Source organism: Gossypium raimondii, chromosome 3, assembly GCF_025698545.1.
Source record: "Gossypium raimondii isolate GPD5lz chromosome 3, ASM2569854v1, whole genome shotgun sequence".
NCBI classification, from domain to species: domain Eukaryota; kingdom Viridiplantae; phylum Streptophyta; class Magnoliopsida; order Malvales; family Malvaceae; genus Gossypium; species Gossypium raimondii.
This window is the reverse complement of record NC_068567.1, coordinates 22,451,488-22,474,056: the sequence shown is the minus strand read 5'-3', so window position 1 is coordinate 22,474,056 and position 22,569 is coordinate 22,451,488. Positions and strand designations below refer to the sequence as shown.

Genomic DNA, 22,569 nt, shown 5'->3' with positions numbered 1-22,569 from the left:
AATTAAAAGTGGTTAAATTGCAAGTTTCGGGTTTATGGACTAAATTGTATAAAAGTTAAAATGTTAGGGGTAATTTATAAATTCACATTAAAATGGGTTATAGGCTTGAATTGGTTATTTCAAGCTATTTGAATTATATAATTGAGTGAAATTATTATTTAGATCAAGAAGCGATTCAAACGGACACAAGTCGAGGAAAAGCTAAAATAGAGGATTAGTCGTTGGCAAAGAGTTCGTAATCGTTTTGGTAGAGGTAAGTTCGTATAAGAATTAAGCTTGTTAATTTCTGTTTTAAATGAATGGTTAATAAATGTTATGCTTTATATAATTTTAATTGATTTCAAAATGTTAACTAATGATTTGGACTAACTGTTGATATTATTCAAAGTGATGGTTATGTATGAAAAATGTGAAATTCATGGATGTATATTGAAAGTAGAGGTGCTCATGGGCCGGGTCGGGCCCAAAAAAAATTTCAGCCTGGGCTTGAAATTTTGTCCAGGCCCAGCCAAAAAAAAATTCCTAAGCCTGAGCCCGGCCCGGCCCTTTTCTTTTAATAAACACAAAAAATTTATTTTAAAAATAAAAAAATTAAAAAAAGTATTTTAAAAATATTTTAAAATTTAAAAAATAAAAAATATATATTTATTATATATTCGGGCCTGGCCGGGCCGGACTTGGGCTAAAAAAGTGGTGCCCGAGGCCCGACCCGTTTTCTAAACGGGCCTCGCTTTTTTGTCCAAACCCATATTTTGGGCCTATATTTTTACCCAAACCCTCCCATATTTCGGGCGGGCCGTCGGGCTGGGCCAAGCCGCTTGTCCCGTGAGCACCTCTAATTGGAAGTGGTATAATGGAATGAAGTAAAATGATTGAATATGGAATATGTCATGTTTGAACCTCGTGGATACTTAGGATACAATTGACATGTCACTAGGGATTATACGGTTTCGGGTGCTGGTCCTGGATGTCCTACCGATGGCTGAGGTCCTGCATTTGTTGCGAATTCTCCACAGCTCGTGTAGCTAACATTCTAACCCACAGCTCGTGTGAGCAGACCCATTTTATAACTCGTGTGAGCACTATATGATATGGTTACAGTTACATCTAAAGGCACACTATGTGTGAGCATTTCCCGAGTATCCGATGTTATTCTACTTGGTTCAACGAGTATTTAAAGTTTAAAATGGAAAAGTGTGTATATGAGATGAGATATGTTATTAGCAATACAAAAAGGAAAATGTAATATGTGTAATGGGATGGAAAAGGTAACAAATGAAATATGTAATGGACCATTTATGCAGTGAAATCCATTTCATGATACGTTTTATGTTTTATAGGTTGATATATTCTTAATTATATCTACTAACCATGTGTAATGTTATGGATAGGAGAGGAAAGTATTCATATGATTTATGAGCAATGATTGATTGGTTTAATTTAAGAGAACATAAATATATGATATGTCACGTGTTAAATTATGAAATGGAAAATATTTGTGTAATTGATAGAAAAGGAATGAATGATACAAGATGGAATGATGATAAAGGTAATGTTTATTACTCTGTTTTGAATTTATGTGCACAATATGGATAAATTATATGTTTCATGTACGAATTCACTAACTTGTGAGCTTGGTGATGTATATAGGGAATGGTTAACTATTAAGCATGCAAATGGTACTATACATAAGTTAAATAAATTGAGCTTAAGTGGTAAGTTACGTTTATATGAGCTTATTAAATATTATTGACTTATGTAGTTATTTTTCTCTATCCTATAGATCATCGAATAGTTCAAACAGTTGGAACCACGTTGGATCACGATCACACTATCTAATACTCATTTTGGTAGTTTTTGGTTATTTTGAGGAATTGTTATAAATGGCATGTAGTAGAAGTTGTAATTGTGCTATATGGCCAATGTGATGTGGTTTATGTTTACCTGTGTATAATTGTATTTGACTTGTAAATGCATAGGTAAATCTATGTCATATGGTCATTTTTGAATGTCTTGTAAATAGGTGTCTTATGACATGTTGATATGAAGATGAAATAGTTCAATGGTGTGAGAGTGTGTGAGTATGTTTAAAGTATGGAATTTGGCTTTGAAGGCATTGAATTGGTATGTAAATTGTGGTGCCTTTGAATGACATATTGATTAGAACTTATAAGATACTTATTTTGGTATGATTTGAGGTGAATTTGAATGTGTTTTGATCATAGGAATGTATGTGTAAACGATTGGCTTGATGTGTAAATAATTGGGCAAGAAATGACTTGTTTTAGAGATTATTCGGGACCCGGGCTGACACAGTCGTGTACCACACACGACCACTCCACATGGTCGTGTGTCATTATTATTTTAGATGTAGGTTTCACAAGGCCTACGACATGGCTGTGTGTCTCTAGTATGTAACACAATCTGGTACAAGGCCTACGACACAATCGTGTGGCCCTATTTTGAACACCCACACGAGCAGACACACAGGCTGCGACATGGCCGCCAGACTTTGGATGTCCACACGGTCTGGGCTAAGTCACACGGCCGTGTGACCCCTTTTTCCAAAATTTTCAAGTTTTTCCAAAATTTCCTATTTTGTTTCAAATTTATCCTAAAATATTTCTAAACTATATTTAGGGCATCGTAGGCTCGATTTAAGTCCCATAAGTGTATTTTTTCTTTAATTAAATTAAGTTATTAAATGTTAGTATTTAATTTACATAATGGTTTCTGTTTTAAAGTTAAATGTTCTGAATTGTACAGTAATGCTCTGTAACCCTAATTTGGTGACAGAGCCGGGTTAGGAGTGTTACAATTGGCAACTAGGTTATTGATTCTAGAGCCACTAACCATGTGTGTGCTTCTTTATAAATGTTCAGCAAAATGAGAAGTTTGCATGACATGAGCCTCTTGTTGCGGACCAGAGATGGGAGCTATGTTTCAGCCGAAGTAGTGAGAGAAGTTATTTTACATTTTGATAATTTTAGGAAGATTGTTTTAAATGATGTATTTTATGTACCTCGTTCTAAGAGGAATTTAATTTCTGTAACATGTTTATTTAATGACAGTTATTCTGTGACATTCAATAAAGGAATTGCTATTCATATAAATAGTTCTTTGATCTGTAATGGATGGATGGTGAACAATCTTTACTTTATCAAATCAAATAACTACTCGACGTTTCAAACTAAAATGGTGAATAAAAAGCTTAAAACTTAAAACTTCTCATTCTAATGAGGGGTACCTATGGCACTTAAAACGATTTTCTATCACAGTGAAAAACTAAAATTTTGGAAACCGAGTTAGTTTATGATATTTATAACAATAAACTTTTCCCAAAATGTATTTGAGCTGAGTAAGACGACCCTAAACGTTTATGGCTTTCAACCAAACAACCTTCTCTGCTATTCCCATTCCACGAATTGCTTTGAGTGTGGCCTCGAACAATCACAAATCAAATACAGAACTAGAAACAATTTCTTACTTTCAATAGGAAAGTAATATCCTCTCAATAGAAACCGGTATAATTGTTATTCCCAGAAAATAGAATTTATACTTAGGAAATAAATTTCTCACTATTTTCAAGCAGAATAATAATATCTCCAAGTTCTATATTTTTAGCTCTACCAGTGTCATCTATTTATAGAGAGAGACTAAAAAATCTTAGATGAATTAGTAGAACACAAATAATATTTATTTGATAGAAAAAATAGTCTTCTAGTTTAACTAGGAGAAAGGGGCGGCACACCCTAATACTAGGGTTGTTGCCCCATATGTATTGTGAGGGGTTTTGAGCCTCTCTTGTATTGGGTCCAATTATATGTGCTTCCTAAACTTTTAATCCAACTCTTTATAATTTAATCCAACCTAATACATATTTTTCTATTTGCCTAAATAAATATTATTTATTAATTTGATTTAATTAGATAAATTAATTTTCCAATTAAATAATTTTTCAACCCAATTCTAATTCCGTTAAAGTCATGACAACTTTACCGTAAAAGAATCGTGAGAAAATATATTTAATGGATTTATAATGACTAATTAATTTAATTCTATTTTCAAACTTCAATGATTTGATTAAATAATAGTTTGAAATATTTTAAATTAATTCTCAAGTCAATTCTAATTTAATGAGAAAACACATTCATTTCGGATGTGATCTATTTCTTTAATTGTATCATTTCCATCTATTTTTGTTCATTTGATTCTATAAGCAATTTGGTTTTGGTTTCAATGAGCTAGCAGAGAGACCAATTTAGACGTATATAATTAGGGCTTAAATGATTTATAATTAAGTTTTAGTTGTTCGCCTATTAATTATAAACTCATTTCACGAACTTATCTACTATAGTATTGTGATAGAGCTCTCCCTAATTACATATCATTACAAAAGCTACTCGATCAGTGCTTGTCCAACGACCTTGTCATAAGTGTGTTACCTTCATAAGATATTCTTAATCTCTTTGGGATAAATTTGTTCTCCCAATATGATCTTATTTTATCTCATGGTAACCATTACATCTTCCTTCATAAAAAGTCAATTACTATCAAATAGTAATTAATTTGTTTATCACAAAAACAAACGACTAGTGGCCACGTTTAGTTTTCGTCTATCATGTACTGCTAGTGAGAGAATATTATTTACTCATTTCTTGGGCTATGAATTCCACTATTGTGAATAATGATTCATGTTGTAAAATTCATATATCCAGGATTCGAGTTTTTGGTTCCTTATTTATTTGAACATAGACTTTTACTTATATCAAAGTATACGAGTCACACATACATAGTTCATCATCCACTCAAGATTAACATATGCCACACTATGAGTATCACAAGTGAATAAATCTATAAACGAATTTAAGATCTATTGTACTTGGGTCTTTGCAATGTACTGTCTATCCAGTTAGTCACATTTATGTCTTTATCTTCTGGGAGTCAACCGCTCCGATGCTTAAGACAAAACATATCCCCAATTAGACTTGATAGACAACATATTAGTCTTTCAATCAGTTTGCTTATTTTCGATTAGACTAATGACATGTTTAGATTATCTAATAATACAAGTTATCTTTCCATATTATGATCTGATCACATAATATTGCTTAGTTAGATACACATTAAGTCCATATTTGCTTCCATTTTACTTTGCGTGCAAAAACCATCGAGTACAATATACAAAGGGTATTAATGTAATTAATGAATATTATTATTAGACCAATTTAAAAAAAATACAAATGTATATAAACAAAAATACTATACTTAGGGTACCAGATCCAATATGCATTTAGTGGATTGAATGCTTATTCGGTCACGTCATACTAGTGGACAAGAGAAATTTTCCTATAAATACATGAGGAACAATGAAGAAGGGATTGATCTTCCAACAACCTAAAGTTACCCTAAGCAATTGTCTTTTTAGTCAACTTATCAACTTGTCTTAGTTTCAGCTCCTAACCTCCTCTACACTACTGTAATCTTTTCCTTATCATTCTCTGTTGTTATACATTGTATCGACAAAACTAAATCACCTAAATTTCATTAATATCCTTTTAATGAAGGATGAATTTTGATATAATGATATTTTAGAAGATTGAATATTAATATAATAATATTCTTGACGTTTAAATAAAATAACTTAAAAATAATATAAAATGATATTTATAAGAGTTTACCATTTTATAATGGTTAAAATATGCCATTAGTTCTTGTAGTTTTAAAAATTTAGAATTTAGTCTTTACACATTTTTTCAGAATTTAGCAAATCTACTTTTAGATTTTCAAATTCAGTCCAATGGTTAACATTATTAATTTTTTGTTAATTTCGTTGGTTCGATACTTTGAAATAAAAACTCACTTGATAGTCATATAATTTTAAAAATAACCTTGTAAAACCCAAATTTAACCAAAAAAATGTTAAATGTTGCACTTGGGACATTTGAAAATAGAGGACTAAATTGATTTAAATAAAATTTTAGAGTTCAAATTCCAAATTTTAGAAGAGTATAGGTAGTTTTAACCTTTTATAAATATAATTTCAATAGTATTACATTTTCCTATATATGATATCCGTTTCAGATTTCCCTCGTCATAAACTTCCTCTTCTTCTAAACGGAATTGTTTTCCCTCCGGGCAGGAAAAAATTAGAGGAAAAAGAGATCAAGTGGCTGAATTTTCCCTTGCTAAAGATGGATCTGTGGACTGTCCACGTGAAGAACGCAAACACTTGTAACCCTGCTGCTGGTTTAGCTGGGGCTTTGTTGTTGAAGGGGAATTCGATTCCTGAAAGACCCAATTCCTTGATGATTGGAAAACTCGGAATCCTTGACATTAGAGTCTCAAGGCGATGGCTCTCTTCATCTGCCGCTCGTTCTTTCACTGTTAAAGCTATGACTAAGAAGAATAATGACGATAATTCCTCTTCTTCTTCTGGTGTGCCATTTTTCTTTCTGTTGCAATTTTTGGGGGAGATTTCATATATATATTTGTATAATTGTGGTTTATATCTATGGGTTTTTAAGCTACTTGTTGATGTCATGTGTTTAAGAGTGACTTGTTCAAGTATTGGGGATCTTGAACGTTAATGGATAGTGTCTGATCAATTAATTGAAAAGTAAAGGTAATGTTTGCTTTCATATGTTGAATAGAGGCAATTGGTAGAACTCTCAAAGATTAGTGATTTATGTACTGGTATTGAACATAGTTATAGAATGTTTATGATAATGAATCCAGGAAATGGTGATCAATCTATTCCCAATGAAGAGAGTTCAGGAAGAAATAATTCTCCGGACGGCAATAAATCTTATGACTCGGCTTCTCAGAACTCTCATTATACGGACACAGACTGGAGAGAGTTCAGAGCAGTGTTATACAAGAATTACCAGGTGATATTTTTCTTCCTTTAATTATGTACCTGCTGCTTCTTCAATAATTAAGGAGTAAAATTATTTGGACGCTTCTCCTTTCTCCCTTCTACTCAGTTTGGATCTCAGGATCCTGAGGTCCAATGTTACCTTCCAGCTTATGGTTCATCTTAGTTGTTGGACTTGACTAGAGAAACTACATGAAGCAAACATGTAGATATTTGATCCCTAGATTGGAACCTTGAAAGTATTCAAGAAAAAAAGGTTTAACTTTGACCGTCCAAATATATATATGTATAACATGTATCTATTTATATGATAGTTCTTAATTAAAGTTCTTTCCCTCATTGTTTCTGACGGACAAATGGTGTCTAGTTTCTCAAACCTATAGTTCAATTGACATGTCTAGGACCTACATGAGGATTTCTTGAAGCATTATTTTAACCATTCTTTCCTCAGTTAGGACATTGGCAATAATGGGGGAAAGAAAGTAATCTAGCCTATCCAATTTAAGATAGAAAAAAGTTCATAAAAAATTACTTACTCTAAGATACAGATTATTGTAGTCAATGAGGGTGCCTAAGCACCAGGGGGCAAGCCAAATAATATATTTTATTTCTTATACCCTCTCTGGCATGGTGCTTTCAACCTGACAAAGCCTTGAATGCACTACAATGCGGGAGTGCGCCCTTAATATTGTTTGGAATCTGCTGGAGATTAGAGCCATGCAAAGCCTGGGTAACCATTGACCATCTTATAAAAGAAAATGTAGATTAAGGACATCAAGCATTACTATCACTGTTCTTGCTCTAGGAACACTAGAGTCTAAATCTGTTGTATAAATTTTAACAGGTAGAGAAGACAGAATCTGGCGCTCATAAGCAAGGTGAGACACCTCATGTGTTGAAACCTCTTGGCAAAAAATGGGCCCACCCTCTTTCTGTGCCAGAGACTGGCTGTGTTCTTGTTGCCACAGAGAAGCTGGACGGAGTTCGCACCTTTGAAAGAACGGTTGTTGTCCTTCTAAGATCTGGAACCAGACACCCACAAGAGGGGCCATTTGGAGTTGTTATTAATCGCCCGGTGCACAAGAAGATCAAACACATGAAACCCACTAATAATGAATTAGCTACTACTTTTGCTGAATGTGCCCTGCACTTTGGAGGGCCTCTTGAAGCGAGTATGTTTCTTTTAAGAGTTGGTAAAAAGTTGAAGTTCCCTGGGTTTGAAGAGGTGATTCCTGGCCTCTGTTTCGGTGCTCGAAATAGTTTGGATAAAGCTGCAGAGCTGGTGAAGAGAGGAGTACTTAAGTCTCAGGATTTCAAGTTCTTTGTCGGTTATGCCGGGTGGCAGCTGGACCAGCTGATAGAGGAAATTGAATCAGAATATTGGTATGTGGCTGCTTGTAGTCCGAATCTGATTTTTGGAGACACATTGGACTCATCTTCAGAAAGTTTGTGGATGGAGATTTTGCAGGAAATGGGCGGTCACTACTCAGAATTGAGCCGGAAGCCTAAGCAAGATATATAGATACCTATTCCTATTCCCTACAGGTAATGGGTGATTTTAGAATTAAGAAATCAATCCGTATGTTTAATCATGATGTGTAGGTATATATGAAATCAAATGTACAGAAAATAAACTGGCTTTTTAAGTTAATGGATCATTCTTGTTTTCTATTCTCCACTGCTTATGTCACGTTTTCTTTCCTTTATAAACTTCGCTGCTACTAATATTTGTATGTAATAAAGACATTAAAGTTAAATTGGTAAGGATTAGTATGATCGAAGGCCTGGTTTTCAGTATTTTGCATTGTAATACTTAGCACTATTTAGCACAAGAAAAAAGCTTCAATTTTTGGCTTGTCCTGAAGAAAGTCATGACGGCGGGCCGGGATATCAGGTCACTTGTAACACTTTTCATGTAGTAGATACATCATTTTGGTAATTTAAAAAAAGTAATTATTTAGATTAAAACTCAAATCTCTTCATCCAAAAAATAAATAAATCTCAATTCCGTTACAGATCATTTATCAATTCCTTTAGTCTCTTTTCATCAATTTCTTCATGGAGTTCACATCAAATGCCGGTCGTCCAAAAAAAAAAAAAATTCATCGTACGATTCTCTGTTGTTTATATCACTCATTCACCAATCACAAGTATGAGTTCATTTCAATTTTTAATTTTCCTTATTTTTTAGGGTTGGATATTTGTTCAAAATTTTTGGAATTTTTAAAAAAAAAATTATATCACTCATTTACAAACCACATGTACGAGTTTATCCAATTTTAATGTTCTTCCGTTTTTTTATGTAAGGTATTCATATCCAGTAAACATTGTATTTGTTTTATGAGGTCTGGTATTTCTTCAAGTTTTGGGTTCTTATGTTTTCTTTAATCATGTTTTGTTTTTGATAGTATATCAATGTTATCAGATAATTGAAAGATTTAAAAGGACAATTCTTGTATGGAGAATTAGAGTTTTCCTCTTGCAAACACAAAATTGCTTCACATATACCTAAACTATGGAGAATTTAAGCTTTACACAAGATTGTTGTATTGAAATAGAAATGTGTGAAAGGATCTTACTTTTATAGCTCACTCAATTGTTCATATTGCACAATTAACTTGTATTTGTTTTCCTCGAATCAAGAAATAGCATCAATCAGAACTCTTCATTCACGTAGAAATAAAGTTCTTTAGTTTATCGTTTTATAAATCATGGTTTTGGCAGCATACATTGTAAATTATGAAAACTTTAGTTTACGTCAATTATTTAGTTATCACTTGAGTAATGCCATGGCTACCTACAAAAGAATTACATAATATAATTTAGTGAAATTATGAGTTTTGTTCTTCAATTTTGTTCTCGGTCTAGAATTTAATTCTTTTAGTAATAGTATACAATATGGGAACTTTGATTGTGTTATGGCTATTTTTGAGTTCTTTTAAAAGCAAAATCAAAGCTTTCTCTTTGTAAATATTTGATAGCATTATTTTCTATAATCTCTTTTCAATAATAGTAATGGTTAAAGTTTTAGAGATTTCCATCATATTGACTGCATTAATATAGATGAAGCATTTTCTTTGCTTTTATAGTTGTATTTAAGACATGTACCATTCAGTGATTTATTGTTTCATGAAATTTATATTTGTTACATATTTTTTTGCAAATTCTATTGTTGATTTTGTTTAAAAGAATAAGATTTACGAAATTTAGATGTTAAAATTCTATTATGGTTGTACATTTGTTTTCCATGTTGCAAATACCATGCAACCCTTTGATGCTTCTCAGATTTCTCTTTTTAGATATTACTTTTTCATCTCCTTATAGTTCAAACTTTAATCCATGAAAACTATCTTGTTAACCAATGTCATAAAAGTCTTAACGATGAGGTTTTTTTCTTTTGTTGTTTTTATGATTTATAGATGCTTAAGTACACAACAAATTAAGGGGCATCGTCATTGAAAGCTGATGAATATGATTGCAAAGACTCCATGAATTAAACTCGTTCGGATTCGATTTTTAGTTTGTGGTTTCAAGTGTTTTTTTTTTTTTTTTTGCTTTGTTATGAATTTGGATATATGTTTGCATTTTGTGCCTATCTTGCACTAGCATGACTGGTTTTAATAATTAATTGATAAAACTAGGTGTTTGTTTGGATCTTACTTGAAGGGGCAATCAACACTGACTAGCATTTTTGTACGAGTACATTATGAGTTATGACATAGCAAGTTCCAATAGTGAGTACCATGGTCTTGTGAGCAAATGTAATATCCTTATATTGTTAAAAGAAGTGTTGTTGAATCCTTGGCTTTAAGGACCTCGTCTCAATACCTCTAACTGACCAATTAGCTTCATGGCCTTCACCTCATCAATATATGGGGATTGTTTCTTGTGTGATCCCTTGGTTGGCAATTGTCAAATTATTTCCTTATGATTGAAAAACTTTATAATTTAAACTTTGAGGGTGTGCCCAACAATTTGGTTATTTTTTTGTTAATATTGAGATATTGTATCTTGAAAGTCTGTTTAGCACTTTTAGTGGTTTTTCCTTTTAATAAAAGCTCTTATTGGCCGAGCAAAAATAAAAAATAAGAATTTTGTATGTTTTTGTAGGATTAAATTGTACCAAAGAATGATCATGTGTTGCATTACTATGAAATTCATAGAATCCCCCCCCCCCCAAGTATAGAAAAATATTAAACTTTTTAGTTATATCATTTGAATTACCAAAACCATATATTTACAAAACGTTCATTGAACTTCTTCCATACTAAATAATAACTAAAACAAAATACAATATCGACTATAAAAACCATATAATAATATTATTCTCAAAACATTATATAATCACAAATAATAAAATTAAAGTCTTTCTCATGAATTATCATCAATCTTTTGAGATTCTAAATCATTTGAGAAATGTTCTGCATTAAAATTATTAGTGTTAGATAAATTCCTAAATTATACATATAATCATTTCATACAAGTAAAAATATATATTACCGAGTCTTGAATAGAGATGGATCATTCTCTTCCAACATTATAATATAGCTCATATTAGTTGAAGAATTGAACCTTCAATTTGAAGAAAATTGTAACAACACGTTTTTAATGGTGTCAAAAACAGTGGTTTTGAGACCACAAATCCGATGAGTGAGTCCATAAATATTTTTATTTAATATTTACGAATCAAATATAATATTATATTGAATTTTGATTTGATAAATTTTTTTAATTGGACAAACAATTAAGTTCAAGTGGTTTGTCCCTAAAGTCAAGTGGTTTTGGAAAATGAAGTATCGGGACCTCGTTTCCATAAACTGAGCTCGTAAATATTATTAAATATTTATGGAGTTTTTATATAGGAAAATTGAAATTTGGAGCGAAAATTTTGGTAATTGGATAGTTAATTAAAGAAAAAAGACTAAATCGTAAAAGTCACAAAAAGCAATCGCTATTAATTTGAAAGGGTTAATTGATTATAAAAATATAAGCTGATGGTTTTAAATGGTAAATAAGCATTATTGCTATATAGTGGACGGTTTTGAATGAAAAATATATATATTTTATTTTTATATAAAATGTTAATTAATTTATAATAAAAGAAAAACATTACCAATTTTTCACCATTTTCCTCTTAAAACAAAATTCTTCATTGTTGTAGAAGGAAGCTTTTGGCCATTGCATGATATGTGTTTTGAGTCCATTTTTATGATTTTTATGTTTTAAGATCTTTGTAACTTAATTTTGCTAACCCAAGGACTAATTAAGTAAAAATGTTAAATTTGAGATATGTCATTGATAATTTTTTATTTTTGAAGTTTGATGATAGATTGTTAAGCTTGATAGTTAAATAAGACTATTTTGTAAAATGATTTTGGTTAGTTTTAAAGTTTAAGGACTAAGTTGTTAAAATAGTAAAATTACATGAAATTCTTGTGAAAATTTGATAAATATGGGCTGTATAGTGACTATAAAATTGCTAGCATTGATTTGGTTAAATTGTGATAGATTTGAAAGTTTGAGTTTAAGGACTAATTTTAATAAAAGGTAAAATTTAGGGTAAAAATGTAAAATGTTGATAAAGGGTTATATATGTGAATTTAAGTGTTTTAAACTATTTGAACTGGTTAATTGAATAAAAAATATCATATTTAGATCAAAAATTGATCAGTTGGTTGATAATCGAGGGAAAAGAAAAGTGGTCGAGTAGTCTTCGTTGACGTGTTCGTAGTTATTGTGATTAGGTAAGTTCGTAAATTAGTTAAATTAATTAGTTGTATTTTTTATTTAATATTTATCTATATATGTTGTGATTGAGTTCATTTACTTGTTAAATGGTAAGGGATGAAATGAACTAAGTTGTAACGTTAATTAAATTAAAGGTTATGTTTGAAAATGGGAAACTACATGGATGAATTCTTGTTATGAAATAATGTGTATATGACTAAATGATATATATATGAAACACGACCCGTATGAACGTCGTGAATGCTTAGGATACAAATGACATGTCATTAGGGTTATTTACTATTTCGGGTGCTAGTCTTGGATGTCCTACCAATGGCTGAAGTCCTACATTTGTTATGGATTCTCCAAAACTCGTGTGAGCAGCATCGTGTAACCTAACATCCCGACCCATAGCTTGTGTGAGCATCGTTCCCATGTATCTGACGTTATTACATTTGGTTCATCGGGTGAAAAATGAATATACGAATCGGCTATATGGAAATAGATATATAGTTGATCAAAAAAATCGTCAATACGTGGCAAGGGATACTTATTCTTTATTGTGACTTTATTCAATTGTCTGTAGTCAATACACAATATTAAGGAGTCGTATTTGTTTTTTACAAACAACACAGGTGCACCCCAAAGAGATACGCTCGGTCGAATAAACCCTCTGTTTAACAATTCTTGCAATTGTGCTTTCAACTCTTTTAACTCAGCTGGTGCCATACGATACGGTGATATCAATATCAATGCAGTTCCAGGAACCAGATCAATCACAAACTCAACTTCACGGTCATGAAGCTTGTTTCGTGTCTTGATACTGTGGAAATACCCAAAAATGTGAAAGGTGTTTTACAGATTCCTAAATGTAATGAGGTTGTTTTAGAGGAGATGTGTGCTCTTGAAAAAACAGCTACATAGGAAACAATGGAATTACCTCTAGGAAAAAAATAGTGGGTTGTAAATGGGTGTTTACAACCGAATTCAGATTGGATGGATCTTTAGACAAATACAATGCTCGACTAGTGGCTAAAAGGTACGCTCAAACATACGACATAGACTATCTTGAGATATTCACTCCAGTAGCTAAGTTAAATTCTATTAGATAATTTTTATCCATTGTTGTTAATCTTGATTGGTCTTTACAGCAGCTCAATGTGAAAAATACTTTCCTAAATGGAAAACTTGAAGAAGAATGTGAAGAATCCTCCTCCATGTTTTGAAGAAAAATTTTGAACTTAAGTATGTAAGCTCAAGAAATCTTTGTATGGCCTAAAGCAATCTCCTCGAGCTTGGTTCGAATGGTTCACTTAGGTTGTTAAAAAACAAGGTTGTAACACCCATCACCCGGTCCGGTCACTGGACCTAAGTTATAGGATGCTATATCAACATCATAATAATTACACATGCACACATAGCTTCAAGAAAGAACAATTTTTATTAGCTTAAGCATTTCCATAGGTGATTGCGACTGAGAAACATTATACGATATAAGAAAAAGTTTAAATAGATGCTTACAAATCATTTAGCAAATTTCCAAAGAAAATAACGTAGGTATCGATACTCAATAGTAGTTATCGGTATTTAGTAAAACAAGTATCGATACTGAATAAAAAATCGATACCATTCTAGCATTCTATTTTTCCAACTCAATTTTTAACCAAAAACATTTTATCAATACATAAACAAAGATATCAGTATTTTTTACCCCGAGTATCGATACTTGTGATGGGGTATCGATACCAAATTAAGCTACTATTTTCCTGCACATAAATTTTAACATCGAGGTATCAATATTTAATCCCCGAGTGTGGATACCTCTGTACAAATCAACAAGAACACAGTAAAACAGAGGACACACTCATACTCAATGATTATTCCTTTTAACATGCATCATTAGACACATTACCAATCATCAAACATTCATAATTATAGATCCAAACAATACCAAAACTCCAAAGTCCAAAATCATAATAAACAAATAATAATAATCAAACGAAATTCTAAACCATTATTGCCTTTATTCAAAATACCAAAAGTTTATAACACCACCTACTTAAACTTATTGCCTTCCTAGGATCACTTCTTTGGTCCCATCATTCACATTGAAAACACTACTTATCTGCAAAGATTTAGTAAGTGTGTAAGCTTAAATATGCTCAGTGAATGTCAGAATAACCACAAAGCATACACAACATCAAAAGTCAAGCAAGAGCATACTACAACAAATTCACAACCATATTCTAATCGAGTCAAAATTACATGTTCATGCTTCATTAATTCATAAAAATAACGTATACTCTCACATACAATTTCAGACAATATATTTCATATATAAGTCATTTAATGATAATTTGGCACCTTAAGATTATGAAACATAAAAATGGGCTCTATCACCACACATTGGATAAACAGATCTCTATCACACCAATAACTTAAAGAGTCTAACATATCCCATAAGTATAGCATAAAGCTAAACACTCTCCAACACACCAACATGTCCCGATCAATGGAGCTTAGCTCGACATTCTCTTATCTCTCCAATATTTCCTGGGGCTTCAATGTCCAAATCACAACACAAAGGTGAGTACTCACAATCGTTTGGCATTCCAACTATATCCAATAGTTTCAAGAGATCACAAATCAACTAGAACATAGAAAAACAAATGAATATTCGTACTCAATGATTATTGGTTTCAACATGCATCATTAGGCACATTACCAATCATGAAACATTCATAATTATAGTTCCAAACAATACCAAAACTTCAAAGTCCAAAATAATATTAAACAAATAATAATAATCAAACGAAATCATAAACCCACATTGCCTTTATTCAAAATACCCAAAGTTTATAACACCACCAACTTAAACTTATTTCCTTGCTAGGATCACTTTCTTGGCCGAATCACAAACACCAAAAACACTACTTATCTGCAAAGATTTAGTGAGGAGTGTGTGAGCTTAAACAAGCTCAGTGAATGTCAGAATAACTACAAAGCATACACAACATTAGAGGTTAAACAAAGGCATACTACAACTCATTCACAACCATATTCTAATCGAGTCAAAATTACGTGTTCATGCTTCATTAATTCATAAAAGTATCATATACTATCACATACAATTTCACACAATATATCTCATATATAAGTCATTTAATTGTAATTTGGCACCTTGAGATTATTAAACATAAAAGTGGGCTCCATCACCACACATTGGATAAACGGATCTCTATCACACCAATGACTCAAAGAGTCTAACATGCCCCATAAGTATAGCACAAAGCTAAACACTCTCCAACACACCAACATGTCCCGATGAATGGAGCTTAGCTCGACATCCTCTTACCTCTCCAATCTGTCTTGAGGCCTTAATGCCTAAATCACAACACAAAGGTGAGTACTCACAATCCTATGGCATGCCAACTATATCAAACAGTTTTAGGAGATCATAAGGCTAAAATATCCACAACTTCACATAATTATTTCTTTAATGCACATCGTCACTGTTCATATTTATCCATTTACATCACAAACTTGTACTCAATGCATGCTTATCGGATTCACATTTAGTTTCACTTTAACTGCCACAAATATGCTCATTGAGCCATCATATATTTGTTCACCTATGAATGCATTAAAATCAAATTATCACATACCATATACCACATACCATTATTCACTTACACTTCCTATCACACTAGCATCACATTCCACAACTCGACATACATTATGCATATTTTCATAACAAGATAACAAGTATAAGAAAGGCTTACACTCGAAACTTAGAATAGGGGTTTAGGCTATTCCTAATCTCCCAATTAAAGCCTCTCCTTTTTCACCACCGAAAACTAGTTAGTTTTGTCGAAATTGAAGTTTCGACATTCTAATCTCATTTCTAATACTCAATTTCGATTCCAAACATCCTAAATATCATTTAATTTCACAACTAAACCATTAATTTCATCCAAATCCATGGTCCTAAATATTTCAAAAAATTGAAGCTTTTCAAGAACATGAAAAAAGGAAAAATGCTTGATTCTTAAAAAGCGAAATACCTTTTAATTAGGTTAGAATGAATCAAAAATCACTTTGAAATGACGGGTTTACTCAAGATTACTAGATTTTCCATTTTTGAATCTAAACACACTTTAAAAACACCAAATCTAAATATAATCGTTTAAAATTCAATTTGAACTAACAACACTCTTTATTCAACCTTAGAAAGTTAGAATATTACCTTGATTTCATGAAAAAAATTATCTACAAATCTAATTCGAGATTTCAACTCAAGAAGAACAATGACAAATTTCGGGAAGCAATCACGTTTTTCATTTGAAATTGGGGGTTGTTTTGATGTTTGGGAAGTTAATAAATTTGAAGGAATGAATTGATTTTTTTTCAAAATTCTCTGATTTTAGGTTTTTAGAAAACTTTTAATGTTTTTGGGTTTGAAAGAAGAAGAAGATGTGCATGGCTCTATGTAGGAGATCATTTTTCAAAAATTGGGCAATTTGCCCTTTTTCTCACTCTTAATTCTTCCCTTTCCAGTTATGTCCTAAATCAATTAAAATCCATTTTTTTTCAAATTAGATCTCAAAATTAAATTTCTTTTTAAGATAGTTAATAAAATAAAAACCCAAATATGCCACTTTAATTCTTTAATTACTCACTTTCGACCTTAATTTCTAATATCTAACCCAACCTCCGGTTAGTGACCCGATTCTACTAACCGAAAACTACTAGGCCGGGTTCCGGATGTGACAATTCTCCCCCTTTAAAAAAAATTTTCCTCGAAATTTCCTATTGACACGTCATTTGCTTAATCACGAAGTTTGTTATTTCTTCTTTTAAACCAACCACCACGCTTTCACTATGCAACTTTGATTCCTATTATGTTTAATTTCCTACGACTTTTCTTGAATATCCTATTCACCACCATGAACTGTCATTCCGTAACTTCACTAACAATTTTCTCTATTCACTACGACACTCTCATCTAAAGAACTCATAATTATTGTTCCTAATTTAATAGTCTCTATCGGGATTCTCCTCTTATTACCTAAATCATTCAAAATTTACGAAGATGTAAAACCTAAATCTACCAACAAGAATAAATGGATTTATTACAAGATAAAAATACTTGCAATCTTGACGACCGAATCTTGATTCTGCAGCTCGTTAATAGTATATATGCAAGCTAGTCCTCCGGCCTCAACCTTAGTAGCAAAGGTCTGAGCAACAACCTGCTGCCCAACCTGTCTCTCATTAGCACCTCTACCTCGGCCATGGCCTCTAGCAGGCATAGGTGCAGGTGCAGAACTCTGAGGCTGTGAAACTTAAACCCTCTTTGGACAATCCCTCAACATGTCTTATTTAAAGCCACACTTGAAACATTTGTCTGTCAGTTTTTGACACTCTCCAGAATGCCTACTCTCAAAATGTCCACAAAGCAGCCATCCAGAACCACTCGATGATCCATCAATGCTAACTACAACACTATCTTGCCGCCCAAATTGACTTGGTTGAAACTTGTTTCATGCACTCCTATCATAACCCTGAGTATCACGTCCCATTTTTCTCGATTCAGTCACTATTGAGCACGACAGCTCAACCAAAGTCTCCTCAACATATTTAGCTTTCTCAACCATCTCATCGAACAACTCAGTATTCTGAGCTACCAAATAAACCTGAATCTCTCGATTAAGCCAAAAATGAAACCTCATGCATCGATCCCTCTCAGTAAGGACAATCTCAAGAGCATACTGACTAAGTAGCGCAAATTCTGACTCGTACTCAACCACTGTCAAACTACCTAGAACTAGCTCTAAAAACTTCCGTTTACAGGCTTCTATGTACTACTCGCCCATAAATTTCCTTTTAAACATTTTCAAGAAATAATCTCAAGTCAAACGATCTACAGTAGTACCCCTCTTCATCGTATTCCACCAACGATGAGCTTCAACGTCAAGTAGGAGCACTATACAACCCAACTTCTCCTCGTCAGTACAGGACATCAACTCGAGGATCCTCTGAACACTTTCAAACTTGTATTCTGCTACAGTCGAATCGACTCCTTTCACTCCGGTAAACTCCTTACCAACCAACGCCAGCAGATGTTCAAGTGGTAGTCCTCGATTAACAAGTGCAGGGTTGGCAGGTGCAGGAGCAGGAGCAGGGTTAGCACCAGTAATCCTCTAAAATGCCCCAATCATGGCTTCCATCAGAGGGCAAACACCCTCATTAGGTATATTCAATCTACACAACATCATAGGAGGTGTAGAGGATGTACCATCCCTTGAGCATTCGCATTCGCATTCGCATTCACATTCACACGTCTACGAGGCATTTTTGTATCTAATCTAACATACACAAACAAACCAAATGTGTGAGTGGGGGGGAAATCATCCAAGGAATGTCCCTATAAAAAAGCATTTATACAGAGGCAACGTGTTGCCAATCCTACCCCAAAATCATACAATTTCAATTAGAGGTATCCACATCAAACAATTTAAGTACTAGGAAAATCTTGCCACTTGGGTTTTCGATACATAGGTTACATAACCCCAGCTCGTAAATCGTTAGTTTAGGTCTAAGTGTTAGAGAACTTACGCTCTAATACCACTAAATGTAATACCCCTCACTCAATCCAACCGCTAGACCCGAGTTATAAGACACTACATCAACATCATAACAACTACACATGTACACATAGATTCAAGCAAGAACAATTTTTATTAGTTTAAGCACTTTTAGAGGTGATTGCAACTAGACAAACATTATGCGACATTCGAAATAGTATAAATACATGTTGAGAGACCATTTAGCAAATTTCCAAAGAAATAATGTAGGCATCGATACACAATAGTAGGTATTGATGTTTAGTAAAATAGGTATCAATATTGAATAGAAAATCGGTACTATTCCAGCATTCTATTTTTTCAACTCAATTTCGAACCAAAAACATTTATTGATGCATAAACAAAGGTATCATTATTTTTACCCTAAACATTGATACTCGTGAAAGGGTATCAATACAAAATTAAGCTATTATTTTTCTGTACATACATTTTAACATCGAGGTATTGATACTTAAGCCTCGAGTATCGATACCACTGTACAATTCAATAAGAACACAACAAAACAAAGGACACACTCATACTCAACGATTATTCCTTTTAACATGCATCATTAGACACATTACCAATCATCAAACATTCATATTATAGATCCAAACAATACCAAAACTCCAAAGTCCAAAATCAAAATAAACAAATAATAATAATCAAACGAAATTCTAAACCATCATTTCCTTTATTCAAACTACCCAAAGTTTATAACACCACCTACTTAAACTTATTGTCTTGCTAGGATTGCTTCTTTGGTCCCACCGCTCACATTGAAAACACTACTTATCTACAAAGATTTAGTGAGTGTGTAAGCTTAAATATGCTCAGTGAATGTCGGAATAACCACAAAGCATACACAACATCAAAAGTCAGGCAAGGCCATACTACAACAAATTCACAACTATATTCTAATCGAGTCAAAATTACGTGTTCACAATTCATTAATTCATAAAAATAGAGTATACTCTCACATACAATTTCACACAATATATCTCATATATAAGTCATTTAATGATAATTTGGCACCATAAGATTATGAAACATAAAAGTGGGCTCTATCACCACACATTGGATAAACGGATCTCCATCACACCAATAACTTAAAGAGTTTAACATATGCCATAAGTGTAGCATAAAGCTAAACACCCTCTAACACACCAACATGTCCCGATCAATGGAGCTTAGCTCGACATTGTCTTAACTTTCCAATATGTCTTGGGGCCTCAATGTTCAAATCACAACACAAAGATAAGTACACACAATCGTTTGGCATGTCAACTATATCCAACAGTTTCAAGAGATCACAATGCCAAAATATCCACAACTACACATACTTAATTAGTGCTTTAATGCACATCATCATTATTTATATTCATCCATTTACATCACAAACTTGTACACAATGCATGCTTATCGAATTCATATTTAATTACACTTTAAGTGTCACAACTATGCTCATTGAGCCATCACATTTTTTATTACATATGAATGCATTAAAATCATATTATCACATACCACATACCGATATTCACTTACTTTACTTGTTACATCAGCATCACATTCCACAATTCAACATACATTATGCATATTTTCATAATAAAAAAAAGTATAAGAAAGGATTACACTTGAAACTTATGATAGGAATTTACGCTACTTCTAAGCTCCCAATTAACATTATGAATCACGCATATTGATAGTGACTCCGGACACTCACCAATCACGCTTCCGCTTACAAGCTAAAAGCTCAAACAAGCTTTTTATTGCCTTTAGACTTGATTGTAGTGACTCCCAATTGATCTGACACTTAACACACATAACAAACACATTCCAAACTCACCAAAAACAACCTTGAGTACTACCAAATAGCAAGAAATACACAATTCAAGCCTCTCCTTTTTCACTACCAAAAACTTGTTAATTTTATCAAAATTATAGTTTCAAAATTCTAATCTCATTTCTACATTCTAATCTCGTTTCTAATCCTCAATTTTGATTCCAATAATCCTAAATATCATTTAATTTCATAACTAAACCATTAATTTCACCTAAATCCATGGTCCTAAATTTTTTGAAAAATTGAAGCTTTTCAAGAACATGAAAAAAGGGAAGACGCTTGATTCTTAAAAATTTGGTTATGAACTATCAAATTGAAGTAAAATACCTTCTAATTAGGTTATAATGAATCAAAAATCACTTTGAAATCATGAGTTTACTCAAAATTACAAGATTTGTCATTTTTGAATCCAAGTATACTTTAAAAGCACCAAATCTAAATATAATAGTTTAAAACTTGATTTGAATTAACAACACTCTTTATTTAACCTTAGGAAGTCAGAATATTACCTGGATTTGATGAAAACGATGATCGACAGCTTTAATTCGGCTTTTCAAGTCAAGAAGAAAATGGTAGATTTAGGGTAGAAATCACAGTTTTTCGCTTGAAATTGGGGGTTGTTTTGGTGTTTAGGGAGTTAATAAATTTAAAAGAATGAATTGATTTTGTTAAAACTCTCTGATTTTAGGCTTTTTGAAAATTATGAATGTTTTGGGGTTTGAAAGAACAAGAAGTGAATGTCTATGTAGGAGACCACTTTTCAAAAATTGCAATTTGCTCTTTTGGTCACTCCTAATTTTTCCTTTCCAGTTAGGTCCTAAATAAATTAAAATTTTTTTTCTAATTGTACCTCAAAATTAAATTTTTTAAGCTAGTTAATAAAACAAAAACCTAAATATGCCACTTGAATTCTTTAATTACTCACTTTCGACCCTAATTTTTGATATCTAACACAACCTCCAGTTAATGGCCTAATTTTACTAACCCAAAACTAGTAGGCCGGGTTTTGGGATGTGACAAAGGTTACTCGCAAGGACAAGCCTATCATACAATGTTCTGCTAACACTCACAAAGAAGTATAGAATAATAGTTATTATAGTTTATATTGATAATATCATTCTTACAAGAGATTATGTGGATGAAATAAGGCGTCTCAAAGAGCATCTAGCATTGGAGTTTGAGATCAAGGACTTAGGTCCTTTAAAATACTTCCTTGGAATGGAAGTTGCTCAATCAAATAAGGGTCTTGTGGTCTCTTAGAAAAAATATTATGATTAATCTTTTAAAGGAGATTGAGATGAGTAGTTGTTGCCCAGCTGACACACCAATTGATCCAAATGTAAAATTCGAAAATAAAGAAGGAAGATCAGTTGATAAAGGGCAATACCAAAGACTAGTTGGTAAATTAATCTACTTATTAATACAAGTCCAGACATAACTTTTTCAGTTAACTTAGTGAGTCAATTTATGCACTCCCCAATAGAGGAATATGAAGA

At 32.5% G+C, this 22,569-nt stretch overlaps 2 protein-coding genes across 2 annotated transcripts; one reads left to right on the top strand and one right to left on the bottom strand.

The window, feature by feature from the left end:
- The first annotated feature begins 6,079 nt into the window (after positions 1–6,079).
- LOC105793874 (uncharacterized) lies at positions 6,080–8,555 on the top strand. Its single transcript, XM_012622748.1, has 3 exons — positions 6,080–6,438; positions 6,739–6,890; positions 7,722–8,555. Exons 1-3 carry the CDS (start codon positions 6,195–6,197, stop codon positions 8,397–8,399), a joined length of 1,074 nt encoding a protein of 357 aa, XP_012478202.1. The 5' UTR covers positions 6,080–6,194; the 3' UTR covers positions 8,400–8,555.
- Positions 8,556–18,147: 9,592 nt separating this feature from the next.
- On the bottom strand, positions 18,148–18,959 carry LOC105795749 (uncharacterized). The gene is made up of 3 exons (XM_012625412.2): positions 18,903–18,959; positions 18,532–18,807; positions 18,148–18,468 (listed from the first exon to the last, which is right to left on the bottom strand). The coding sequence occupies exons 1-3, from the start codon at positions 18,957–18,959 to the stop codon at positions 18,148–18,150; spliced, it is 654 nt and encodes a 217-aa protein (XP_012480866.1).
- Positions 18,960–22,569: the final 3,610 nt, after the last annotated feature.